The 19,824-nt window shown below is 43.6% G+C and overlaps 1 protein-coding gene across 8 annotated transcripts in view; it reads left to right on the forward strand.

Annotated features, from left to right (window-relative positions):
• Window positions 1–19,824, forward strand: part of LOC138669788 (plasma membrane calcium-transporting ATPase 4-like) — a 486,684-nt gene that overhangs the window by 449,978 nt on the left and 16,882 nt on the right. For all 8 annotated transcript variants that reach the window (XM_069756525.1, XM_069756523.1, XM_069756527.1 and 5 more), the window contains 3 exons: window positions 3,765–3,976; window positions 7,597–7,704; window positions 7,799–7,981. In XM_069756525.1, the coding sequence (XP_069612626.1) occupies window positions 3,765–3,976; window positions 7,597–7,704; window positions 7,799–7,981 (503 nt within the window). The remainder of the gene's footprint in view (window positions 1–3,764; window positions 3,977–7,596; window positions 7,705–7,798; window positions 7,982–19,824) is intronic.

The following is a 19,824-nucleotide window of genomic DNA, read 5'->3' on the forward strand; positions in this document are numbered from 1 at the left end:
GTCAGTCAGCAATAGTGCAAGTTCCACCACTTAAAAAGATGAGAGGCGTCTGTAATTTACATCATAGGTAGACCTCAACTATGGGAGACAAACTGAGAAAAAAAAATCCAGAAAATCACATTGTCTGTTTTTTTAACATTTTATTTGCATATTATGGTGGAAAATAAGTATTTGGTCAGAAACAAAATTTCATCTCAATACTTTGTAATATATCCTTTGTTGGCAATGACAGAGGTCAAACATTTTCTGTAAGTCTTCACAAGGTTGCCACACACTGTTGTTGGTATGTTGGTCCATTCCTCCCTGCAGATCTCCTCTAGAGCAGTGATGTTTTTGGCTTTTCGCTTGGCAACACGGACTTTCAACTCCCTCCAAAGGTTTTCTATACGGTTGAGATCTGGAGACTGGCTAGGCCACTCCAGGACCTTGAAATGCTTCTTACGAAGCCACTCCTTTGTTGCCCTGGTGGTGTGCTTTGGATCATTGTCATGTTGAAAGACCCAGCCACGTTTCATCTTCAATGCCCTTGCTGATGGAAGGAGGTTTGCACTCAAAATCTCACGATACATGGCCCCATTCATTCTTTCTTGTACCCGGATCAGTCGTCCTGGCCCCTTTGCAGAGAAACAGCCCCAAAGCATGATGTTTCCACCACCATGCTTTACAGTAGGTATGGTGTTTGATGGATGCAACTCAGTATTCTTTTTCCTCCAAACACGACAAGTTGTGTTTCTACCAAACAGTTCCAGTTTGGTTTCATCAGACCATAGGACATTCTCCCAAAACTCCTCTGGATCATCCAAATGCTCTCTAGCAAACTTCAGACGGGCCCGGACATGTACTGGCTTAAGCAGTGGGACACGTCTAGCACTGCAGGATCTGAGTCCATGGTGGCGTAGTGTGTTACTTATGGTAGGCCTTGTTACATTGGTCCCAGCTCTCTGCAGTTCATTCACTAGGTCCCCCCGCGTGGTTCTGGGATTTTTGCTCACCGTTCTTGTGATCATTCTGACCCCACGGGGTGGGATTTTGCGTGGAGCCCCAGATCGAGGGAGATTATCAGTGGTCTTGTATGTCTTCCATTTTCTAATTATTGCTCCCACTGTTGATTTCTTCACTCCAAGCTGGTTGGCTATTGCAGATTCAGTCTTCCCAGCCTGGTGCAGGGCTACAATTTTGTTTCTGGTGTCCTTTGACAGCTCTTTGGTCTTCACCATAGTGGAGTTTAGAGTCAGACTGTTTGAGGGTGTGCACAGGTGTCTTTTTATACTGATAACAAGTTTAAACAGGTGCCATTACTACAGGTAATGAGTGGAGGAAAGAGGAGACTCTTAAAGAAGAAGTTACAGGTCTGTGAGAGCCAGAAATCTTGATTGTTTGTTTCTGACCAAATACTTATTTTCCACCATAAAATGCAAAAAAAATGATAAAAAAACAGACAATGTGATTTTCTGGATTTTTTTTTCTCAGTTTGTCTCCCATAGTTGAGGTCTACCTATGATGTAAATTACAGACGCCTCTCATCTTTTTAAGTGGTGGAACTTGCACTATTGCTGACTGACTAAATACTTTTTTGCCCCACTGTATATATATATATATATATATTTAGTTTGTGTTTCAGAGAAGGAGGTACCTATGTCTTTTTCCCATCTAGCCAAATAAGCACGTTTCAATGGTGTATCAATGCTAATTAGTGATTGATATATTATTGAAAGGGTTCGGGTAGGGGTTTTCGCTCTTGCACATAAGATTTCAAAGGGGGATAGAGATCTATTTTAGTCAGTGGCGATAGGGGCGGGGCTAAGGATATGCCTAGTTTCTCCCAAATTTTAACTGTGGCTATTGTGTGTACATTTGTTATTTTGTATGAGGACAGATCTTTGTTTTGTCCAAGTAGAATGGAACGCAAAGGGAGAGGAGACACTGCTTCTTCTATGTTTAACCATTGTTTATCATCTGATTTTCTAATCCAATAGATCATTCTTGTTATATGTGTTGCTTGGTAATATTTTACAATATCCGGGGCACCCATTCCTCCGAAGTCTTTCGGCAGAGTAAGGGTCTTAGAATTAATGCGTGGTTTTCTTTTTTGCCAAATATAGCTGAAGAATAAGGAGTGTAATTTGGATATGTAAGAGAGGGGGATTTGGATTGGGAGCATATTAAAGATATAAAGAAATTTGGGTAGTATTAAGCTTTTTAAGATGTTTTTCCGTCCTATCCAAGACAGGAAAGTGTCTTTCCAGGAACGGAGTTGTGATGATGTGGTCACTGATAATTGATTAAAGTTAAGAGTAAAGAGATCTTTGTGGCACATAGCTGTATACCTAAATATGTTAGACTTTTTGTTTGCCAGGGAAAGGGAAATGCAGATTTAAGGTTATTTACTACTTTGGCTGGTAATCCTAAGTTTAGTCATTCAGATTTTGTTTCATTTATTTTGAAATTAGATAATTTGCTATAGATCTCCATAATATTCATTATGACTGGAATGCTCCTTAAGGGTTTAGAAATGATTAATAATAAGTCGTCTGCAAATGCCGCAGTTTTATAATGTATGCCCTTAATTTGCAAACCTTCTATATTAGCGCATTGTTGAATGGCCTGCAGAAGAGGCTCCAATGACAAAACGAAGAGTAAAGGAGACAACGGACAACCCTGTCTTGTACCGTTGAAAATATGAAAAGAGTCTGTAAGGGCCCCATTTAGTCTAATTCTAGCTGTGGGCTCCGAGTACATTGCCATTATTGCAGTTGTGGTTGATAGGGGAAAGCCAAATTTTGATAAAGTTTCCTGCAGAAACGTCCAGTCAACCCTATAAAATGCTTTTTCAGCACCTATACCCATTAGCGCCAATGGTATTTTCTTCAGCTTCGCGTATTGCATCAAGTGCAGTACTTTATATGTGTTGTCTTTCCCCTCTCTACCTTTCACAAATCCAGTTTGATTTGGAGAGATTAATTGTGGTAGCACGATCGCGATTCTGTCTGCCATCATTCTCGCATACAGCTTTAGATCCATATTTAACAATGATATAGGCCTATAGCTGCCACATTGTTCTGGATCTTTTCCTTCTTTATAGATCAGAGAAATTCTGGCTTCCAGAAACTGGTGTGGCGCTTTTTCACCTTTCTGTAGGGAATTTCACACATTTAGGAGGTGAGGAAGTAGGATGTCTGAATTGGATTTATAATACTGAGTTGTAAAGCCATCCGGTCCTGGGGCTTTCCCTTTGGGACATTTTGACAGGGCCGTCCGTAGCTCCCCAAGGGTAAATGGTTTAATTAATTGTTCTTGATGGGAAGTGGAGAGAGTTGGGAGATTTAAGGTTTCAAAGAAAGTTTGGATTTCTTGCTTTCTCTGGGTTTTCTCTTTTTCCCCCTCGTTTGGGCATAATTGGTATAAAGATTTGTAGTAGTTTAAAAACTCTTTTTCTATCTGGGAATAATTCTGGGTTGTGGGACCAGCTTTCGTTTTAATGGAGTGAATGAAAGTGCGAGTCTGTCTCATTGGAAAATGTATAGATTCTTGATGGTTATTGACTGTCTGTGAGACATCAGCCTGGCTTGGAAGTCCTTGCGCTACCATTGCTGACTTGGCAAAGATTTACAATGTGTTCTAACTTTCCTCCATAGTCGTTATAAGTGTCCATTGTGTTGTCTGTTAATGGGGGGTGTATGCATTCTATCATTCCTAATCTCATTGTACAAAAGTGTAATTACTGGGATTTCTCTTTATGTTTTTTTTCTTTTCCATTTTCATAGGAGAGACCTTTTTTGACATTGACAGTGGAAGAAATGCACCCCTACATTCCCCTCCCTCAGAACATTACACTATTGTATTCAACACATTTGTTATGATGCAACTTTTTAATGAGATCAACGCCCGAAAAATCCATGGAGAACGGAATGTTTTTGAGAACATCTTCAGAAACCCTATTTTTTGTGCAGTTGTTGTGGGAACTTTTGCAGCACAGGTATTTGAGTCTCAAAAAAGTTGGAACACAGTTTCACGCTCTTTAATTTCTCCTTTTGGTATTTTAAAATGTATTCTTTATTGCATTTACTATATTTATTCTTGCAAAGTAGTATACAAAGTTTGTAAATTCATCCTTTTGCTGCCAGAGGTTTTTCTTTTTTTTTTTTTTTTATAGTTTTGTATTATTTCCTATAATCCCCGGGACTCTAAAGCCTAAAAATCTATTATAAAGGAGATTTTATTACGGTAGCAACATACAAAATACAGGGAAGCCCACTTTAAAAGGCGATATACACCTACATGTAACTTTTTGACACAAATTATTATTTTTATAAATACAGTAAAAATATAAATTTGTGCCCAAAACATAAGTATAATCTGCATCCTAGGTCTGGAAGTTTGAGCTTCAAAAGAAGACCTGGTTTGCAGCTCTAATTGACACGTAACTGATTTTTGAAACAAACCCTAGGTCACAGCTTATTTTATCACTTAACTAAAACTTTTACTTCCAAGGACCTGTACCTTATATTTTCTTGGCTGCTAATGATATCCTTAGCAGAGAAAGAGTAAACATATTTATTTTAAGCTATTTTTTATATTTATTAGTCGCAGTGATGTCATTGCTATTACAGGTAGGATTACAGCAATATAAAAATATATATGTATTTTAATTAAGAATCCCACCATTCTTGATAGGCGTCATCACTAGTGATGAGTATGCTCATTACTCAGCTTTTCCCGAGCATGCTTGGGTGGTCTCTGAGTATTTGAGAGTGCTCGGAGATTTAGTTTTTGCTGACGCAGCTGCTTGATTTACGGCTGCTAGACATCCTGAATACATGTGGGGGTTGCCTAGTTGTTAGGGAATCCCCACCTGTATTCAGCCTGGCTAGCAGCCGTAAATCATGCAGCTGCATCAAGAAAAACTAAATCTCCGAGAGCTCACAATTACTTGGAGACCACCCGAGCATGCTCGGGAAAACCCGAACGAGTATACTCGCTCATCACTAGTCATGACCTCTCTCCTACTCCCCCTGCAAAAAGTGACTTCTGCACAGATTCCATTGATGCCAATGAGTTATTTTCAGTCTACAGATTCCTATTTCTGTATGCTATTGACAGAGAAGAGCAGCAGCTCAGGCAAGATGGCTGATCCTAAAATTGTGTACAAAATTTAGGAATAAAAAAACAGAATTGGTTTAACACTGATATTGCTGCATTGGTATTGGCCATCACCATAAATATGTCCCTCCATAAGCTGGTAGCGTACAATTACCAATATGTTCCACAATATAAGTGTGATGGTAAATAGTGTGTTTCCATTGTCACATGTACTTTTTGTCAGTTTATGCAAAAGTAAAATATCAAGTATGTAGCACAAATTTCCAGACCTTCATTGTTAATCTTTATCTTCTGACAGTTTTATGTGGACCTTGGTCATCTTCAATGCTCAGAGGAATCTATTAGTGTCTTACTATTCCACTAATAAGACCCCATTCCAGATAATTCACTGGTTGAATAGTCTGAAGGTCCAGGTTGTGAACTGATACTGGGCTTTTTTTCCTATATTTATGTATTTTTAAGATAAGAAAACTAAAATTAAGGAATGTGCAATGTACAGTTAAAGAAAAATACAGCAACTCTGGGCTTAGCTGTTCTTTTCATTAGGATATTTGTATGTGATCTTCAGCCTTTTCTTTTCTTTGTTCTAATTTTACCAGAATTATTTTTTTGTATAACGTAGTATTGTAAAAGCAACTCTAAAATCATTAATAAACTGTAGATAAAATACTGAATGTTCTGTAGTGGGAAGAACCGAAATATGAACCCAGTGCTCGTCATAATACAGCAGTGCATCTCGGAGAGATACAGTGGGGCAAAAAAGTATTTAGTCAGTCAGCAATAGTGCAAGTTCCACCACTTAAAAAGATGAGAGGCGTTTGTAATTTACATCATAGGTAGACCTCAACTATAAGAGACAAACTGAGAAAAAAAAATCCAGAAAATCACATTTTCTGTTTTTTTATCATTTTTTTTGCATATTATGGTGGAAAATAAGTATTTGGTCAGAAACAAACAATCAAGATTTCTGGCTCTCACAGACCTGTAACTTCTTCTTTAAGAGTCTCCTCTTTCCTCCACTCATTACCTGTAGTAATGGCACCTGTTTAAACTTGTTATCAGTATAAAAAGACACCTGTGCACACCCTCAAACAGTCTGACTCCAAACTCCACTATGGTGAAGACCAAAGAGCTGTCAAAGGACACCAGAAACAAAATTGTAGCCCTGCACCAGGCTGGGAAGACTGAATCTGCAATAGCCAACCAGCTTGGAGTGAAGAAATCAACAGTGGGAGCAATAATTAGAAAATGGAAGACATACAAGACCACTGATAATCTCCCTCGATCTGGGGCTCCACACAAAATCCCACCCCGTGGGGTCAGAATGATCACAAGACCGGTGAGCAAAAATCCCAGAACCACGCGGGGGGACCTAGTGAATGAACTGCAGAGAGCTGGGACCAATGTAACAAGGCCTACCATAAGTAACACACTACGCCACCATGGACTCAGATCCTGCAGTGCCAGACGTGTCCCACTGCTTAAGCCAATACATGTCCGGGCCCGTCTGAAGTTTGCTAGAGAGCATTTGGATGATCCAGAGGCTTTTTGGGAGAATGTCCTATGGTCTGATGAAACCAAACTGGAACTGTTTGGTAGAAACACAACTTGTCGTGTTTGGAGGAAAAAGAATACTGAGTTGCATCCATCAAACACCATACCTACTGTAAAGCATGGTGGTGGAAACATCATGCTTTGGGGCTGTTTCTCTGCAAAGGGGCCAGGACGACTGATCCGGGTACATGAAAGAATGAATGGGGCCATGTATCGTGAGATTTTGAGTGCAAACCTCCTTCCATCAGCAAGGGCATTGAAGATGAAACGTGGCTGGGTCTTTCAACATGACAATGATCCAAAGCACACCGCCAGGGCAACGAAGGAGTGGCTTCGTAAGAAGCATTTCAAGGTCCTGGAGTGGCCTAGCCAGTCTCCAGATCTCAACCCTATAGAAAACCTTTGGAGGGAGTTGAAAGTCCGTGTTGCCAAGCGAAAAGCCAAAAACATCACTGCTCTAGAGGAGATCTGCATGGAGGAATGGGCCAACATACCAACAACACTGTGTGGCAACCTTGTGAAGACTTACAGAAAATGTTTGACCTCTGTCATTGCCAACAAAGGATATATTACAAAGTATTGAGATGAAATTTTGTTTCTGACCAAATACTTATTTTCCACCATAATATGCAAATAAAGTGTTAAAAAAAACAGACAATGTGATTTTCTGGATTTTTTTTTCTCAATTTGTCTTCCATAGTTGAGGTCTACCTATGATGTAAATTACTGACGCCTCTCATCTTTTTAAGTGGTGGAACTTGCACTATTGCTGACTGACTAAATACTTTTTTGCCCCACTGTATATCATGAAAAGAATGTGGCCATGGGCATCACTTACGTCTGTGATTTGTATTGTCCGAGTACTGTGGGAAAACATCAGTCTTCAGCTTGCTAATAGATGTAATACATCTATCCATATCCTGTTTCTGCTTTTTTTGACAGATTGTAATTGTAGAATTTGGAGGCAAACCATTCAGTTGCTCTGGCCTAACTTTGTCCCAATGGTTCTGGTGCATCTTTATAGGACTCGGAGAGCTGTTATGGGGCCAGGTGTGTTTCCTCTTTCTTTTTATTACCATATGAAGATGTCGATGTATATCCTGCACACAGAATGACATGATCATCTTCTTGTTGATCTGTTCAGTTAATCTGCACAGTTCCCACAAGCCGACTTAAGTTTTTGAAAGAAGCAGGCCATGGACCCATGAAAGAGGATATTCCCCATGAAGAACTGCCAGAGGATGTAGATGAGATTGACCATGCAGAAATGGAGCTCCGAAAAGGCCAGATCTTGTGGTTTAGAGGCTTGAACAGGATACAGACTCAGGTAATGCAGCTATTAGTTGTTCCAATGTAACCAATGACATTATTTCTTCTCTTAGCATTGCAGACACATGCAGTAACTCTGCATCATATACTGTACATGATGCAAATTCAATTCTCTGTAGCGCGATTCTGCCCGCGCCTATTACGGGCACATGTCAGCTGTTCAAAACAGCTGTCATGTCCCGGCTTTGATGCGGGCTCATTGAGGAGCCCTGCATCAAAGCAGGGGATCTGACCTCGGACGTACTATCCCGTCCGAGGTCAGAAAGGGGTTAAAAGGACATTTGCAGTTTCAGGACACTTTAAATTATCCTTTAGTGAAATATAGCTGTCCTTTATTGCCTCATCCTTCTCCAGTTTGTTCCTGTTTTCACTCCGTCCCTCATCCCTAATTATGTAGAAAGGTGGGATTTATGTATAATTTTATTTGCCTATAGAGCACCATTAATTCCACAGCACTTCACAGGCTTCATCATCACAGTCCCCATTGAGGCTCACAATCATTATGTATGTCTTGAGTGGGAGGAAACGGGAGAACGCACAAACTCCTTGCAGATGTTGTCCATGGTGGGATTTGAACCTATGATGTCAGTGCTGCAAGGCAACAGTGCTAACCACTGAGCTAGAATACAGCTCTGACCACTGAGCCACCGTGCTGCTCACAGTTGTTTCTGTTTGCCTGAAACCATTTCTAGGAACCTCCATTTTTTCTAATGCTAATAATATAAGTAGTGCTACTTTACATAAGGTCAGATTCACACATCCATATTTTGTGGTGCGAATACCGACTGCTTTTTTTTTTATGTTTGTGCAGCCTTTTAATTTTTAGTGAGCATACTCAAAATAATAATAGAAATAATAATCTTTATTTTTTGTATAGCGCAAACGTATTCCGCAACGCTTTACAGTTTTGCACACATTATCATCACTGTCCCTGATGGGGCTCACAATCTAAATTCCCTATCAGTATGTCTTTGGAGTGTGGGAGGAAATCAGTGTACCCGGAGGAAACCCACGCAAACACGGGGAGAACATACATACCGTATATCCAGTCAGCCCTCACACAGGGTTAATGGCAGCTTAATGGACCTGTGACCACGACGTCATCACAGGTCCTGCGCTCGTACCAACCCTGGGACCAGAAGCTGCCGCGTGCACCGCACACAGGCGCCAGGACTTCAATTGGCCTTCGGAAGGTGAGTATATGTTTATTTTTTATTGTAAGTCTTTTTTAACCACGCATATAATGCCCACATTGCTATATACTACGTGGGCTGTGTTACATACTGCGTGGCTGCTATGTACTACGTGGGCAGTGTTATATACTACTGTATGTGGGCAATGTTATATACTACATGGTTGCTATATACTACGTGGGTAGTGCTATATACTATGTGGGCAGTGTTATATACTGTGTGGGCTGCGTTATATACTGCACGGCTGCTATATACTATGTGGCCAGTGTTATATACTATGTGGGCAATGTTATATACTGCGTGGGCTGTGTTATATACTGTTTGGCGTGTGTTATATACTGCGTGGCCACTGTTATATACTGCGTGGCCACTGTTATATACTGCGAGGCCTGTATATTCAAGAATATGTCGTGGCCTGTGCTATATACTATGTGGCTGCTATATACATACATATTCTAGAATACCCGATGCGTTAGAATCGGGCCACCATCTAGTCTACTATATAATTGTCTAAGGGTCACTTCCGTCTTTCTGTCTGTCACGGATATTCATTGGTCGTGGCCAGGGTTAATAGCTCCGTTAATGGAGTTCGTTACACTGCGGCATAACCCGGTCCATTAAGCTGCCATTAACCCTGTGTGAGGGCTGACTGGAGGGGAGTATGGAGCGGGCACTGACTGCGGGGAGGAAGGAGCGACCATTTTGCCATCGGACTGTGCCCGTCGCTGATTGGTCGTGGCAATTGTCGTGGGCGTTTTGCCACGACCAATCAGCGACTTGGATTTCCATGACAGACAGGCCACGACCAATGAATATCCGTGACAGACAGAAGGACAGACAGAAAGACGGAAGTGACCCTTAGACAATTATATAGTAGATAGAGGGGTCCCCACGCCATTTTTTAAAATTATTTAAATAAGTAATTAAAAAAACAGCCTGCTCCCCCCATTTTTGACAACTAGCCAAGCTAAAGCAGACAACTGGGGGCTGGCATTCTCAAGCCGGTAAGGGGCCATGGATATTGACCCCCCAGCCTAAAAATAGCAGCCCACAGCTGCCCCAGAAAAATCACATCTATTAGATGTGTGAATTCTAGCACTTTGCCCGGCTCTTCCCACTTGCCATTTAGCGATGACAAGTGAGGTTCATATTTGTGGGGTTGATGTCACCTTTGAATTGTCCGATGACATCAAGCCCATGGATTAGTAATGGAGAGGCATCTATAAGACACCTATCCATCGCTAATCCTATAGTTATATGGCAAATAAAGACAAAGCCAGAATAAAGTCCTTTATTTGAAATAAAAAAAAACACATTTTTACTGTTTTATTTAACAATAAAACAAAAATCTTGCAGTGCTGCGTGAGAAATTTCTCACTGTGAACTGAGGTGAACTTGCGCTGTAACGTGTGATGTTTTCTTACCCTGCCAGCGGTGATCTCACCGCAGTTCAGGGGCTCGGCTGGGAGCAAACTATCGGAATACCTAAATGAGGCAGTAGCTGATAAATAATGACTTACAGCTCTAACGTCAGTTTCTCGTAGCGTTTATTTGGAGATACAGATCCCTTACTTGCTTGTGCGTACAGTTATGTTTCTTCTTGTCTTAATTCTTTTCTCCTCTTTCTGCTTTCTCACAAAACTGAGGAAGCCTTCTCCAGCAGGCAGGGTATAGTCTGCTGGGTAGGAGCCAATGTTATTTAATTGTAATAATAGCGTCAGCCTCCAGGTGGCAGCAGACTATACCATGGTTCTGTATAATGGGTATTAGAGAAACGCAACTTAAGCAGTTACTGTATGTGTCACTAGATGGTGGCCCGATTCTAACGCATTGGGTATTCTAGAATATGCATGTCCACGTAGTATATTGCACAGCCCACGTAGTATATTGCCCAGCCACGTAGTATATTGCCCAGTGACGTAGTATATTGCCCAGTGACGTAATATATTGGCCAGCCATGTAGTATATTGCCCAGTGACGTAGTATACTGCCCAGTGATGTAGTATATTGCCCAGCCACGTAGTATATTGCCCAGTTACGTAGTATATTGCGCAGCCACATAGTATATTGCCCAGTGACGTAGTATATTGCCCAGTGACGTAGTATACAGCACAGAGCCACGTAGTATATTGCCCAGCCACGTAGTATATTGCCCAGTGATGTAGTATATTACACAGCCACGTAGTATATTGCCCAGTGAAGTAGTATACAGCACAGAGCCACGTAGTATATTGCCCAGTGACGTAGTATACAGCACAGAGCCATGTAGTATATTGCCCAGCCACGTAGTATATTGCACAGCCACATAGTATATTGCCCAGTGAAGTAGTATACAGCACAGAGCCATGTAGTATATTGCCCAGCCACGTAGTATATTGCCCAGTGACGTAGTATATTGCCCAGCCACGTAGTATATTGCACAGTGAAGTAGTATACAGCACAGAGCCACGTAGTATATTGGCCAGTCACGTAGTATATTGCCCAGCTACGTAGTATATTGCCCAGCCAGGTTTGTCACAGGTGAAAAAATAAACATATACTCACCTTTCCGAGCGCCCCTTGTAGTCCACGGCAGGTTCCGGTCCCAGGGTTGGTATTAGCGTAGGACCTGTGATGACGTCGCGGTCACATGACCGTGACGTCATGGCAGGTCTTTGTAGCGCAGGCGCGCAGAGCTTGTGATGACGTCGCGGTCACATGACCATGACGTCATGACAGGTCCTTGGCGTGCAGAGCCTGTGATGACGTCGCGGTCACATGACCGTGACGTCATGGCAGGTCCTTCTGCCACCAGAACCTGCAACGGAAGATGGCGGCCGGCGCGAGCTGCAACGGAGGGAGAGTATTGCAGGTTTTTTTTTATTATTATTTTTAACATTACATTTTTTACTATTGATGCCGCATAGGCAGCGTCAATAATGAAAAGTTGGGGACACACAGGGTTAATAGCGGCGGTAACGGAGTGCGTTACCCGCGGCATAACGCAGTCCGTTACCGCCGGCATTAACCCTGTGTTAGCGGTGACCGGTGGGGAGTATGTGGGCGGCAGGCACTGACTGCGGGGAGTAAGGAGCGGCCATTTTCTTCTGGACTGTGCCCGTCGCTGATTGGTCGCGGCAGCCATGACAGGCTGCTGGCGAGACCAATCAGCGAATGAATAACCGTGACAGAAAGAAAGAAGGACAGATGGAAGTGACCCTTAGACAATTATATAGTAGATGTGTAAGGGTATCCAAAGGAAGCTTAGTGTTCTTATCTGTTTAACTGTAGAGACATATACGTGTGTGTAGATAGCTGGATATAGACATATATAACGATATAGATATTAATATAACACATGCACATCTCTACATTTAGCTAGAGCAATGCTACTTTTGACTTCCATTGATACCCTACACATGACATGTAACTGCTTAAGGTGCATAACAAAAAAAAAATGCACACACATCCATCACCCACACACAAATCACACATCACCCTCACACACATCACCCTCACATAACACACACATCACTCTCACATCACCATCACACACATCACCCTCATACACACATCACCCTCACACACATCACCGTCACACACACACGTCACCTTCACACACACATACCACACACATCACCCTCATACACATCACCCTCACACACATCACACACATTACACACACCACACACATTACCTGCACACACATCACCCTCACACACATCACCCTCACACACATCACCCTCACACACACATCACCCTCACACACACATCACCCTCACCTCACACACACATCACCCTCACACACATCCATACACACATCACTCTCACACACATCACCCTCACACACACATCACCCTCACACACACATCACCCTCACACACACATCACCCTCACACACACACACACATCACCCTCACACACACACACACATCACCCTCACACACATACCACCCTCACAACACACACACCTCACATCACACACACCTCACCCTCACACACACATCACCCTCATTCACATCACCCACAAACACATCACCCAAACACATCACCCTCACACACATCACCCTCACACACATCACACACACATCACCCTCACATCACCCTCACACACACACATCACCCTCACACACACATCAGCCTCACACACACATCACCCTCACACACACATCACCCTCACACACACATCACCCTCACACACACACATCACTCTCACACACACATCACCCACACACACACATCACCCTCACACACACACATCACCCTCACACACACACACATCACCCACACACATCACCCTCACACACACATTCATCACCCTCACACACACATCACCCTTACACACACCTCACACACACCTCACCCTCACACACACATCACCCTCACACACACACATCACCCTCACACACACATCACCCTCACACACACATCACCCTCACACACACATCACCCACACACACACACATCACCCTCACACACACACATCACCCTCACACACACACACACATCACACACACATTCATCACCCTCACACACACCTCACCCTCACACACACCTCACACACACCTCACCCTCACACACACATCACCCTCACACACACATCACCCTCACACACACATCACCCTCACACACATCACCCACACACAATCACCCTCACACACACACATCACCCTCACACACACACCACCCACACACATCACCCTCACACACACATTCATCACCCTCACACACACATCACCCTTACACACACATCACCCTCACATCACACACACCTCACCCTCACACACACATCACCCTCACACACACATCACCCTTACACACACATCACCCTCACATCACACACACCTCACCCTCACACACACATCACCCTCACACACACATCACCCTCACACACACATCACCCTCACACACACATCACCCTCACACACATCACACACATCACCCTCATACACCCATCACCCTCATACACACACATCACTCTCACACACACATCACCCTCACACACACATCACCCTCACACACACATCACCCTCACACACCACCTTCACACACATCACCCTCACACACACATCACCCTTAAACACACATCACCCTCACATCACACACCTCACCCTCACACACACCTCACCCTCACACACACATCACCCTCACACACACACATCACCCTCACACACATCACCCTCACACACACATCACCCTTAAACACACATCACCCTCTCATCACACACCTCACCCTCACACACACCTCACACACACCTCACCCTCACACACACATCACCCTCACACACACATCACCCTCACACACATCACCCTCACACACACATCACCCTTAAACACACATCACCCTCACATCACATATCACCCTCACACACACATGACCCTCACACACACATGACCCTCACACACACATCACCCTCACACACACACACACACACACACACATCACCCTTACACACACATCACACACACCTCACATCACACACACCTCACATCACACACACCTCACCCTCACACACACATCACCCTCACACACATCACCCTCATTCACATCACCCACAAACACATCACCCTCACACACAACCCTCACACACATCACCCTCACACACATCACACACATCACCCTCATACACCCATCACCCTCACACACACACATCACTCTCACACACAGATCACCCTCACACACACATCACCCTCACACACACATCACCCTCACACACACATCACCCTTAAACACACATCACCCTCACATCACACATCACCCTCACACACACATCACCCTCACACACACATCACCCTTAAACACACATCACCCTCACATCACACACCTCACCCTCACACACACCTCACCCTCTCACACACATCACCCTCACAAACACATCACCCTCACACACACATCACCCTCACACACACATCACCCTCACACACACATCACCCTCACACACACACACGTCACCTTCACACACATCACCCTCACACACACATCACCCTTAAACACACATCACCCTCACATCACACACCTCACCCTCACACACACCTCACCCTCACACACACATCACCCTCACACACATATCACCCTCACACACACATCACCCTCACACACACATCACCCTCACACACACATCACCCTCACACACACATCACCCTCACACACACATCACCCTCACACACACATCACCCTCACACACACATCACCCTCACACACACATCACCCTCACACACACATCACCCTCACACACACATCACCCTCACATCACACACCTCACCCTCACACACACATCACCCTCACACACACATCACCCTCACATCACACACCTCACCCTCACACACACCTCAACCTCACACACACATCACCCTCACACACACATCACCCTCACACACACATCACCCTCACACACACCTCACCCTCACACACACATCACCCTCACACACACATCACCCTCACATCACACACCTCACCCTCACACACACCTCACCCTCACACACACATCACCCTCACACACACATCACCTCACACTCACATGACCCTCACACACACATCACCCTCACACACACATCACCCTCACACACACATCACCCTTAAACACACATCACCGTCACATCACACACCTCACCCTCACACACACCTCACCCTCACACACACCTCACCCTCACACACACATCACCCTCACACACACATCACCCTCACACACACATCACCCTCACACACACATCACCCTCACATCACACACCTCACCCTCACACACATCTCACCCTCACACACACATCACCCTCACACACACATCACCTCACACACACATCACCCTCACACACACATGACCCTCACACACACATCACCCTCACACACACATCACCCTCACACACACATCACCCTCACACACACATCACCCTCACATCACACACCTCACCCTCACACACACCTCACCCTCTCACACACATCACCCTCACACACACATCACCTCACACACACATCACCCTCACATCACACACCTCACCCTCACACACACCTCACCCTCACACACACATCACCCTCACACACACATCACCTCACACACACATGACCCTCACACACACATCACCCTCACACACACATCACCCTCACACACACATCACCCTTAAACACACATCACCCTCACATCACACACCTCACCCTCACACACACCTCACCCTCACACACACCTCACACACACATCACCCTCACACACACATCACCCTCACACACACATCACCCTCACATCACACACCTCACCCTCACACACACCTCACCCTCACACACACATCACCCTCACACACACATCACCTCACACACACATCACCCTCACACACACATGACCCTCACACACACATCACCCTCACACACACATCACCCTCACACACACATCACCCTCACACACACATCACCCTCACATCACACACCTCACCCTCACACACACCTTACCCTCTCACACACATCACCCTCACACACACATCACCTCACACACACATCACCCTCACACACACGACCCTCACACACACATGACCCTCACACACACATCACCCTCACACACACCTCACCCTCACACACACATCACCCTTAAACACACCTCACCCTCACACACACATCACCCTCCCACACACATCACCTCACACACACATCACCCTCACACACACATGACCCTCACACACACATGACCCTCACACACACATCACCTCACACACACATCACCCTCACACACACATCACCCTCACACACACATGACCCTCACACACACATCACCCTCACACACACATCACCCTCACACACTTCATCCACACACACACACTTTACCTGCACATGCATCACACACATGCACGCGCGCGCGCACACACACACACACACACACACACACACACACACACACACACACACACACACAGCTCTGGCAAAGATTAAGAGACCACCACAACATTTTCAGTTTGTCTGATTTTTCTCTGTATAGGTATATTTTTGAGTAAAATATAATTTGTTTTTTTATTCTATAAACTACTGACAACATGCTCTGAATTTTCAAGCAATAAATTTTGTATTTATTTTCTGAAAATGAGAAATGGTCAAAATAACAAAAAATGCAGTGCTTGCAGACCTCAAATAATGCAAGAAAAAAAAAAGTTCATAATCATTTAGAAACAACAATACTAATGTTTTAACTCAGGAAGAGTTCAGAAATCAAATTTTGTGGAATAACCATGATTTTTAATCACAGCTTTCATGCGTCTTGGCATGCTTTCCACCAGTCTTTCACACTGCTCTTGGATGACCTTATGCCACTCCTGGTACAAAAATGTAAGCAGTTCTTCTTTGTTTGATGGCTTGTGATTCTGAATCTTCCTCTTGATTACATTCCAGAGGCTTTCAATGGGGTTTAGGACTGGAGATTGGGCTGGCCATGAAAGTGAAAGGAATTTGATGTGGTGGTCTGTCATCCACACATTGATTGACCTAGCTGTGTGGCATGGCGCATTGTCCTGCTGGTAAAACCGGTCCTCAGAGTTGGGGAACATTACTTGAGCAGAAGGAATCAACTATTTTTTCCCGGATAAGCTTGTATGCGGCTTGATTCATGCATCCTTCGTAACCTGCCCAATTCCAGCCTTGCTGAAGCATCCCCAGATCAACACCTGGTCATCTAATGGTTAGACGAGACCTGGAGAGGCATACAAGCCACAGTGTTTTGCACCCACTGTAAAATTTGAAAGCAGATCGGTGATGATCTGGGGATGCTTCAGCAAGGCTAGAATTGATCAGGTTGTTCTTTGCGAAGGACGCATGAATCAGCCGCATACAAGGTTTTCCTGGAAAAACAGTTGATTCCTTCTGCTCAGGCAATGTTCCCCAACTCTGAGGACTGTTTTTTCCAGCAGGACAATGCGCCATGCCACACAGCTAGGTCAATCAAGGTGTGCATGAAGGGCCACCAAATCAAATCCCTGTCATGGCTAGCCCAGTCTCCAGACCTGAACCCTATTGAAAACCCTTGGAATGTAATCAAGAGGAAGATGGATAGTCACAAGCCATCAAACAAAGAAGAACTGCTTAAATGTTTGCGCCAGAAGCAGTGTGAAAGACTGGTGGAAAGCATTCCAAGACGCATGAAGGCTGTGATTAAAAATCATGGTTATTCCACCAAATATTGATTTCTGAATTCTTCCCGAGTTAAAACATTAGTATTGTTGTTTCCAAATGATTATGAACTTGTTTTGCAATGCATTTTTTTATTTTGACCATTTCTCATTTTCAGAAAATAAATACAAGATTTATTGCTTGGAGATATGTTGTCAGAAGTTTATAGAATAAAAGAACAATTTACATTTTACTCAAAAATATACCTATGAAGAGATAAATCAGACAAACTGAACATTTTGCAGTGGTCTCTTAATTTTTTCCAGAGCTGTAATTTTTCAGCACATTTCCATATACATCTATCTCATATTTGACTGGCTGCAAGTATTCATGTATAGGAAGTGTTACTTATTATGGTACATATACAGCATGAGAACAATTATGCTGCCAAGTTTCTCCAGCAGCCATTACAGTCCTGCATAATTCTTCAGTATTCTTGCAAACTAGGGCTGCTAAAAAGAGATAAGGTCACTAAGCAGCTTAGTGGCCGCTGACTTGGGATCTTTTTCTGGCTCTTGAATCTGCTGTTGTCTTGGTAATCTCATCTCACTTATGGAATAACAGTGTTCAATTTCTCTGTGTGCTGTTAGCTAAAAAAATGTATCTTCAAATGTCTTTCATATCCTTCCTGCTGATTCTTTTTTGCTTTCTTAATCCTCTGTGACCCATTTTACTTTGTTTTTTTTAAAATATGTTTTGAGGCCTAAGTTCATATTTCAGTATATACTTTCTAAGGTAAAATAGATAAAGGGGTATTGCACTTTCAGTAATATTATTTGTATTATGAAACGTTAAAGGGAAACTGTCAGATTATTAATGCTGCCCAATCTATCAGCTGCTTGAAACGGGAACAGCTCAAACATTGCAGTCATCTGTGTTTCACTCTGAAACACTGCAGCGTTTAAAAGGGATCTGTCAGCAGGAATATGCTATGTAATGTAAGAGCAGCATGATGTTGGGAAAGAGACCATGATTCCTGCAATGTATCACTACTAGGCTGTGTGTTACTGTTTCAATAATAACCATATTTAAGCAGCAGGAGATAATCAATATAGAACAAGGTGTCTCAAGCCATGTAGACATCCTGCTCTTTGTAACCTAGAACCCACAATTTATCATCAGCTTTCAGTCAGTATACAGTGTACATAGAAAGCTGTCAATCAGTGGTGTGGGTGGGGTTACGCAGGGCTCCGCATTCAGAGAACTGCTAGATCTGCTGCAGAGAAAACTGCGATTTCTCAAAACTGCACCAAGCAGAGTAGTAAGTGACATATCACTGGAATCAGGGTCTTTGTCCCTAAATTATGCTGTTCTAAAAATACAATCAAAACCTGCTGACAGATTCCCTTTAAGCTAAACCATTGTGTAAAGACTGGCTGGTAACCAGGAGAACAGAATTTTTTTCATTGACGATCTTTCACTACCTCCATGGTATATGAAATAAACACCTGTCCTGGACATGTGATGGACTGATTACAGGTCCACTACCATTATCAGAGCACCAGGGTGTCACATGACCAGTCACAGATTTTT

The sequence above is a fragment of the Ranitomeya imitator genome, chromosome 3 (genome assembly GCF_032444005.1).
Source record: "Ranitomeya imitator isolate aRanImi1 chromosome 3, aRanImi1.pri, whole genome shotgun sequence".
Taxonomy (NCBI): Eukaryota; Metazoa; Chordata; class Amphibia; order Anura; family Dendrobatidae; genus Ranitomeya; species Ranitomeya imitator.